We start from the raw sequence: 8,938 nt of genomic DNA on the forward strand, positions 1-8,938 counted from the left end.
TTATGAGATTTTTAAACCGGTACATGAACAAACTAAATGTATGTAGTTGAAAAAGTGAGACATCAGTGCACTTAAAATATTGAGATACAGAGTGAGGTTTGAAAGAATAATTTTTTTCTAAACAAACACTGAAAAGTTAAAAGCAATAGAACCTGAAGAGGACCAACAGCTGCCAAAGTATCAGCTAATCCCTGATGGAGGATACACAAACTACAGCAGACAAAATAAAAACATGGCATTCCTTAGTCCCAACCGTGGCTCTGATTGAAAAGCAAACTGTCAAACATGAGAAGAATTACTTCTTCAACTTGGGGACATAAGCTTTGAAAGAACCAGACATATCCAAGAGACTCACAGAATGTCTTATAAAACATAACACACATTTGGTTATTTCCAAGGGTCTTCTTTTATAAAACATGTTTTAATTACCAAATGAAATGTCTTAAGATGATTTCAATGTTAAAATGCTAACTGTTCTGAATAACATCCAAAGCAAACAAACCAGCTGGTGATCCTTCACCAGTCCTCATATCAAAACAAAGATGAGAAGCACATCTGCCGTTAAAAATTTATTGAGACATAGTTAGCGTCTTTTAATGTACAGTACATATGCGTGGAATCAGCTGACATATATACAGAAATATTTACCATACACTATAAAAAAAAAAAGGGACATTGCTGCTCTTCTCCAAGTCTATTGTATGTTCAGCGGGAAGTTCAGTACACTTAATTAAAATGTGCAGCACATACACATTTTCTTCGGGGCCAATGTCATATCAAAGTCCTACACCCTGTAACCCTGAGGTCTACTATCACATTATTCAGACAAGTGGTATGGAACAGAATGACACACTGTCGCCCATTCATTCAGATGGCAGTTTACTGATAGTAAGGCCGGTAGCGGCCCTGATCTGGGTGGTGTGGTCCGGGCATCTGGCCCTGGGGAGGAGGGCCCTGCATTCGTGGAGGTGGGGGCCCTCTTGGAGCGGGCCACATCCCAGGACTGAGCCCTCCTTGCTGGCTGAACGGGGGACTGAGGGTGCCCTGGTCTTCAGGGAACTGCTGCATGGAGTTGGGGTTGTAATGATGAGGTGGGGGGGCGTTGACAGGAGGGCCACTGTGCTGTGGTGGAGGCCCAGGGGGCGGGTGGTTCATATAGGGGGGCATCTGGCCCATGATGTGCCCTGGTGGTGGGGTGATGGGTGGTGGAGCTGTGGACATGGGGGGCGGAGGGGCCTGGTTGTACACCATATGTGGTGTACCAGAGGCCTGGGGAGGATGCTGCATGGGGTGGCTGATAGGAGGAGGCGGGGGAGGTGGCGGGCCGAAGTGCTGCTGCGGCGGGGCCATCATGTGGTGAGAGTGGGACACTACAGGCGGCTGCCCGGGATAGTCCCCGGGGTGGTGGTGGGGTGGCTGAGCAGGGCCTGGCCCACCAGAGAGGGGCTCCCGAGAGGAGGAGTCATCTTGGATGGGCACGGTGATGAGATTGCTGTGCTTACGGGTTGTTACCGTGGCGATGCGGAATGTCTCGGGACCAAGAGCGGTCGGGGGCGGGGCTTCGTGAGCTGTAGGTGGGGGCGGCTGACTGTAGGGATCATGACTGCCATGCTGGAGCGGGTTTGGGAGATGCACGTGGTTCTTGGGTAGGTGAGGTGGAGGCACGCGGAAACGGTCCGGGACCTCGGATGCAGGGGGCAGGTGCACAGGCTCCTGTCGGCCAGCGGAAGACTTGGCGGCCCTCATGTGGCGGTGGTTGACATGGGCCTGCAGGTCACGCTGGGACAGGTAGGTGCGCTTGCATCCCGGCACAACACTGCACATGTACAGGGCACCCCGCTGGCTTTGTTCGATGCGCTGCACTGGGTCTGTGCAGTTGTACATTGTGAGGCTGAACACAGGGACAACAGTTCAGAGACACAAAGCAGTAATATAACACATCTGAGGAGCTACATCACAAAATGCCACATACCCCTTTTAGTAAAATACTGCTAAATGGGGTCCAGTAAATATTGTTAAATCAACCGATTCACCACTCAGAATCTCATTTATAATACAGGATGTTAAAACTAAGGTCTTGCAATATTCACCACATCGAAAATAGTTAAAATGTCTCAAAAAGCTCACCCAGGGCACATCTTTTCTCCTTTCTTCTCATGGAGCAAAGCACAGTCATAACAGAAAACATGTTTGCAGGGGATCTGAGGAGTCAGAGGACAATTATCAGACATATGAACATTTTTCTGATTGCCTGCACACAGTTCAACTAAATACATACCATTCGTCCATATAGCTGGATAGGAAGACCACATTTATCACAAAAGTGAATTGGTACTTCATCTCTTTCTCCAATCAAATTTAACTGTTGAAGAAAAAGAAAAAAGAGGAGAGAAAGCACAGGTAACTACCGTTAAAACAGTCATATACACTTACTTGGATATCATCAGTGCTGAGGATTTGTCTACTTTTTTGTTTGCCCATTCTGACTGAATCAGAGAATTCCCCACACCGGGACCAATAGGAAGATACATGTTTAAAACAGTGTGACATCAGGACAACTTTTCTGATTCTCCGGCGGGTTTGAAAAAGCATGTTTTGTTTAAAAAAAAACACTTCTAGAAGAAGCTGAAAAAATTGTTCAGATTCTTAAATTTACATCTGTCTGTGAATGTATCTTGGTAGAACACTGCAATTATGAAAAAAAAAGCTCCAAAGTTAAGCCAAAAAAACAATAAGTGGATATATAAAAAAAAAAAAAACATGAGAACATGTCCAACTTCAAAAAATTGTTTAAAAAAATAATAAATTAATAAAAAAATAAACCATTTGCATGATCAAAAAGCTGTAAAGCGCATAAAACTTTGTTTCAACCTACAGAAAAGTTTTATTGTGAGGCATAGCCATGTGATGAAAATTCATCCAATCTGCGACTGAGACTGCAACCCCCAGCACCAAACTACAGCACAGCCTAGTGTTAAACAGTGGTGGAAGAAGTATTCAGATCCTTTACTGCAGTAAAAGTACTAACACCACACTGTATAAATACTCTGTTACAAGTAAAAGTCCTGCATTGAAAATGTTACTTAAGTAAAAGTCTGTAAGTATCATCAGGAAAATGTACTTAGTATTAGGGATGCACCGATCAGACTTATTCAGTCCCGATACAGATACCTGGGCTTTGTGTATATGTCGATACCCGATACCATACCGTTGCTGAATTAATAATCAACTGCATAACTTCCACCTTATACCTTCCCTCCACCAAGAAACTAAAGCCACCAGACTTTCCTAACTAAACATTACTTTCCTAACTAAGACAAAATAACATTGATGTAATGTATTGAATTCTTATTTATTTGTTATTTAAAAAAAAACAATTGTGCATTCAAATCGAACTTCTTAAAATAAATTTAAATAAATAACAATAATGGGCCACCTTTATATAGGTTTATAATGGCTTATTCTACTGTCAGGAGTACATAGAATATCACAAAAACATGTTAATGTCATCATGTTTACTAAAAGCTTTGATTACTAAAGGGTGTGGCTCCACATTATACAATAACTTTATATGAAGGAGAATCCATCAAACAGTTACAGAAGCTAAACTATTTTTATTGTGCAAACTGCAAAGTAGTAAAATAAACTCAAATCGAATGAATAGCCTACACAGACAAACAACTTTGTTTCCCTTTCAAAACAAAATAGTTGTAAGCTAGTTGTATAGACACTACCTTGGCCACAGGTAAGTTAGGTTGTAGTGGGGGACTGAACGGAGCTCCGCTGTCAGCCTCCTTCGCTGTTTGAATAATGTTAGCAGGTTGGCGGACGTATTTCAGCGAGGCGAGACATCTTAAATCCAGTGGGGTTTTTTTTAAGATTATTTTTTGGGCTTTTCTGCCTTTAATCGATAGGACAGCTAGGTGAGAAAGGGTGAGAGAGGGGGAAGACATGCAGGAAATAGTCACAGGTCGGACTCGAACCCTGGACCTCTGCATAGAGGCATAAACCTCTAAATACATGTGCGCCTGCTCTATCCACTGAGCCAACCCGGCCACATTAAATCCAGTGTTTTAACATCTTTCTCAAGGGTCTGTAGCGGGACCGGAGGTGGACTGCTTTCGTAACATTGCTCCGCTGCAGGCTTGAAGTGACATGTCTTTAACGTTAGCACGTAACGTTAGAGCGACGGGCAACAACAGTGGCTAAATTATGTCCGATTTTTTAGAAACAAAAACACCTTGCAACAACAGACGGCTCCTCTCTTGAGCACACGTTGTTCTGGTGTATCTCCGGTCTTTCTTCATCCTCTAGCTAACTTTCTTCTCGGTTCTTGAATGTGCAGTACCGACCAGAGCCTCTCCCAGCTTAACAGATGTTATGCTACCTGGCTAGCTAGCTAGGCTAGCAGCTATAATGTTACCCAGCATGCCGTTGGGCAGTGTAGCAACATTTGTAAATGTAAAATGATTAGCGTTAGAAACTGTTTAAGTCACAAATTGTTATATGCTATGTTGTTTTATCCTTTTAAAGAGTTAGTTGTGGGTTATTAAGTTACTACCATGAGTGAGAATGGTACGCAGTTAATAGGGGTCCCTGTGCTGCGATGGAGGAAAAAAAAGAAAAGAAAAAAGAAAACTGGATCGGCCGCGAAGCGCTTCATTTTTCCGATCCAGCTATTTTTTCAATATCGGGGCCGACATCCGATCCTAATATTGGATCGGTGCACCCCTACTTAGTATTAAAAGTATAAGTACTCAATGCAAAAGTCCAATATTTCTCTCTGAAATGTAGCGGAGTAGAAGTAGAAAGAGGCATGAAAAGAAAAGAAAAGAATCAAGTAAAGTACAAGTACCTCTAATTTGGACTTAAGTACAGTACTGGAGTAAGTGTACTTAGTTACATTTCACCACTGGTGTTAAGTTTGTAAAATGTAAATAATTTTGTGTGAATGATCTACAGACACAATTTTTACCTGTATGCTGTATTATCTGATTTTCCATAAAAAAATAAAATTAAAATAAAAGTTAATAAATGTGTTGTAATGTTTTATAAAATATTTTATATATAACTGTGTTATACTGCTTAAAAGACATTTAGAAGCTATTCCTGCTTCTGGCCACGATTGTGCTTGTTAATTTGAGAAGCAAGAAAAAACGCTCAGAAATGGCTTGGGTTTCACAGGGTTAGCAGCCGTCTAAACCAGGGATGGGCAATCGGCGGCAGCCCTTGTCCTCACTTAAGTACGGCCTGCACATCAATTTCCAAATATCAATAAATTGTTTGACAGGTGTTGGGAGCAAGTGGCCCATTAAATTCCAATTGTAATTGGTAGCTACACTTTGCTAATTTAATGATAAGGGTTACAGCATCCTACTGGTCGAAGTGCGCAGTCACAATCTGGCCCTCAGGTAGTGAGGATAAAAAAATTTTTTTTTTTTAAATCACAAATGTTGCCCATCCCTGGTCTACGCTGTATGGGTTGTTTCACTCCCCACAGGTGATGTACCTTATAGTCCCAAAACAGTGCCTGGGGGAATCTCCTCTGAGTTGCAAACACATCACCAGCTTTAGCTCCACAATCAAACCTCTCCTCTTGCTTGAAGCCAAAGGTATCTGTAACACACAAGGCACAAATATTAATGATGTAATGCAGAAAAACAAACAAACAGAGAAAGCCCTAAAGTCTAATTCTATTGTTTTCAAAGTTGTGACCATGGGCCTTGATAGGGCTGTGACCAGAAGTTAATGTATTAATAATTCTAGATACCTGTAATATATAAAAAACTAAAATACATGAAAAGTTAGTGTAGACATCTATGTCTTTCTGAGATCACACATCAAACAGATGTCTTTACATGATCAACTTTAAAGCGTTATAGGAAAACAAGACTGCCTTGCGACGAGATACTTCAGTAACAACCAATATAAATGTTCAAGTAATACTGCATGTGATATAACAATTGAGGAGACTATTGCATTGTGTAAGAGCCTCTGTAGATTATTTGGGTTGCAGTCTATGGCCAAATTATGGTAACGATGGGCGATACATTGGCACGCTCTGGTGGTGCAAAGGTAAACGGCACAATGTACGTACATCAGTGTTGGATACTAACTGATTACACAGGGCTTGACAATAAGCTTTTTCAGCCACATTGCCCAACTGTAGGCTTGTTAAAAATGAAATAAAATTAACAGGTAGCAATAACATAGCTGGAACGATTCGTGTTGGCAAAGAGGTCAAACTTCTGACCCTCACTAACACTGATTGAAATACACTAACAACACTACCTCAGCTACTGCAGAATGTGCCTACCATCTTCTCCAGCCTCACTTTTACATGGCCTGCTGCTGGGTCTCTGGGTGCGGGGCTGAGGTTTGCTCCTTATGGGTTGCTTAGATATGAGTTTGATGGGGATTCGTCTGCGAACATCTGGGCCACCCAAAATCCCAGAACCATCACTTCCTTGAAGATCATTGTCTGCTGGGGGTAAATGTAATACACAAAACACTACTTTTTAGTCTTTAGTGCAATGATTAAAAAAAAAAAAAAAAAAAATATACACAAAATGATTCAACATGCACTCAAAGGCCATGCCAGCATTTAGTCAGAATTACAACCGTTTGATTGAATGTTACTGAGGGGACACATTTTAGAGAACATCCTTAACACCACATATCTCACGAAGAATTATAACGTTATATTCAAAGTTAGTAACATCTGATAACGTGTTCTAACTTTACCAGCTCGAATCACGTTACGTTAATGTTATGAACTCGCAATTCATTTATTATGACCCTAGCGGTATGCCTTTGGGACCATACATTGAAAGCTACGAGGATTGACTCGGAAATTAGAGCAAATATTCTGAAAACATGCAATTAGCGTTATATCAGCTCTTAGATTGGTTAGCATTATGCTAACGTTGGTGATGTAGCTAGCATTCGCGCCCCAAGTCAATCGCAGCTAGCGGTTACGCCTACTAACATGTGGGAAAGCTATGCAACGCATTCAATATACGGTAGTAACGGTGTATACTCGGCTGCCACTTTGTATGTGATCTCATAGATTCATTTAAAACGTAACGTTAACTTTTGGTGAACACAAGTGTTCTAGCGCTACTCCATCGCTAGCCAGTTTTAGCTAACGTTAGCCTGGACCATGTTAGCTTAACGTTAAACGCTGCTATGGAAGATAACGGGATGTCGTAGCAAACCCGTATACAGAGTGGGTGATATGTCGTTATCATAAGAGCTGATACAACAACAACAACAACTACAATTGTGTGGTGAAAAATATATCACATAAAATAAGTTTGCTAATGTCCGCCCTACAGGGTATTTTGCTTACCGCTTTGGTCCATGATCCAACGACTGAACACAATGCATTGTGGGATAGAGAAGGCGAGGTGAAGAGAGGAAAGGAAAGAACACAGGAGAGAAGGAAAATATGAAGTAGGGAGAAAGGTGAAAGAGTGAGAGATGAAGAAAACACAACACAAGTTAAGGAAAGACAATAGAAACAAACATTTCAGGACATAATGATTAAGAGCGAATATCTAAAACCACAAACTCAAGGATATTCATCATTCATTGCTGATATAAATATCTAGCTAATAACGTATGGCTTAATCAGTTAACAGATTCTGCTGACAATTAATGATTTTTAATGAATATTATGTCACGTAAACATAACTTTTTTACAGTCTTTTAACCAGAGGAGTTTCTTGGATGCATATCATGGTTTAATATCATTAGGGCTATAAGTTTCTCGGCTGTGGGTCAAAACAGTTGTAATAATCACTGCTTTCTGATTGGCCAATATGGAAGCAAACCAAGGCAATAAGGTTTTGAATCCTATTTTGGAGCTGATTATTTAATTGTGAAATTAAATCACTATTGAATACTCAATGCTGAAAATGAAATACCACTTTTACATTGAAATATTTTATTTTGAAAACCATGTATCTGAATTTAGGTGGTTTGAATTTGTCTCTATGAAGTTTCCAAAAGGTCATTTCAAGTTGTCCATTTTCAAAAACTTAAAAGCAAATAGCCTATTGCTTGTTTAGGGTTCACAGAGTCAAATATTCAGATTGCACAAAAAAAATAATAAATGCATAAATGAATAAATAAAATTGGATTAACATTGACACTGACACCCTCAGACATTAACATTGAATATGAAAAACTCAAACTTGAAAATCCAGCCTGTGGAAACAATCAAGCCTGAATGGAATCAATCAGAGCTTTGTCGTATGATCCAAGAAAGCTAGCTCACCCAGTAGAGTGTGTGCCCCAGGCTGAGTACTTAATAACTGCTGTTATGATTTGACACTATAAATGAAATTTATATGAATTGCTTCGTGCCATCCCCTGTCTCTCTCCCCTTTCCTCTCTGTCTGTACTATCTAATAAAGAAAAAAGCCCCAAAAATAATTGGTGACTGCTGCCAAAACACCTTGCCTTTCAACCCACAACCATTATTTTGCAAATCTGCCTGTCCTGATTATCTTACTCTGCCAAATAGTCCACTGTGCTCAACTACTTGTGACACGACTGAAATCTGTGGTTTCAAATAGTGAGGATGTGACCTGGTGGTTGGGTTTCCTACATAAAACATTATTAATTATGCGATATACCTTAATATTCTTTTAAGGTTATAGGTCAGACTCAGTTACAAAACACCCTAGTCCAAGTACCTCCCCTAATCAGTACTTCACCTGTATTTCTAACTAAATGGAACTCAACAAAGAACTGCAACTTTAACTTCTTACATTTACATAAAATACATGTTATGGTTATAATTCAATGCAACTCATTGAGCGAGTCATTTTATATTGCATTATGTTTATTTTGAATAAATAGTTGTGACGCAAACTTCTATATATTGAAAAACAGACGCAATACTAAATTAGTGTCAGATTTAGTATAGGAA

General features: G+C 40.3%; 1 protein-coding gene across 2 annotated transcripts; it reads right to left on the reverse strand.

Annotated features, from left to right (window-relative positions):
• Positions 1-554: 554 nt before the first annotated feature.
• cbll1 (Cbl proto-oncogene-like 1, E3 ubiquitin protein ligase) lies at positions 555-7,455 on the reverse strand. Of its 2 annotated transcripts, none has more exons than XM_039791277.1 (6): positions 7,352-7,455; positions 6,317-6,481; positions 5,510-5,616; positions 2,279-2,362; positions 2,128-2,201; positions 555-1,891 (listed from the first exon to the last, which is right to left on the reverse strand). In XM_039791277.1, exons 1-6 carry the CDS (start codon positions 7,362-7,364, stop codon positions 880-882), a joined length of 1,455 nt encoding a protein of 484 aa, XP_039647211.1. In that variant the 5' UTR covers positions 7,365-7,455; the 3' UTR covers positions 555-879. The 2 variants fall into 2 exon arrangements, with proteins under 2 accessions (XP_039647211.1, XP_039647210.1); XM_039791276.1 differs by having other exon boundaries at positions 6,317-6,484; positions 7,352-7,448.
• Between the last annotated feature and the right edge of the window lie 1,483 nt (positions 7,456-8,938).

The sequence above is a fragment of the Perca fluviatilis genome, chromosome 23 (genome assembly GCF_010015445.1).
Source record: "Perca fluviatilis chromosome 23, GENO_Pfluv_1.0, whole genome shotgun sequence".
Taxonomy (NCBI): domain Eukaryota; kingdom Metazoa; phylum Chordata; class Actinopteri; order Perciformes; family Percidae; genus Perca; species Perca fluviatilis.

What these genes read in the sequence shown, in the direction of transcription:
- cbll1 (XM_039791276.1), bottom strand. An exon ending in CACTGTTTTGGGACTATAAG is followed by an intron (nt 2,363 to 5,509) that starts GTACATCACCTG and finishes TTTCTTCAACAG; the next exon opens with TTAAATTTGATTGGAGAAAG. An exon ending in GGAGAAAAGATGTGCCCTGG is followed by an intron (nt 1,892 to 2,127) that starts GTGAGCTTTTTG and finishes CCCTGTGTTCAG; the next exon opens with CCTCACAATGTACAACTGCA.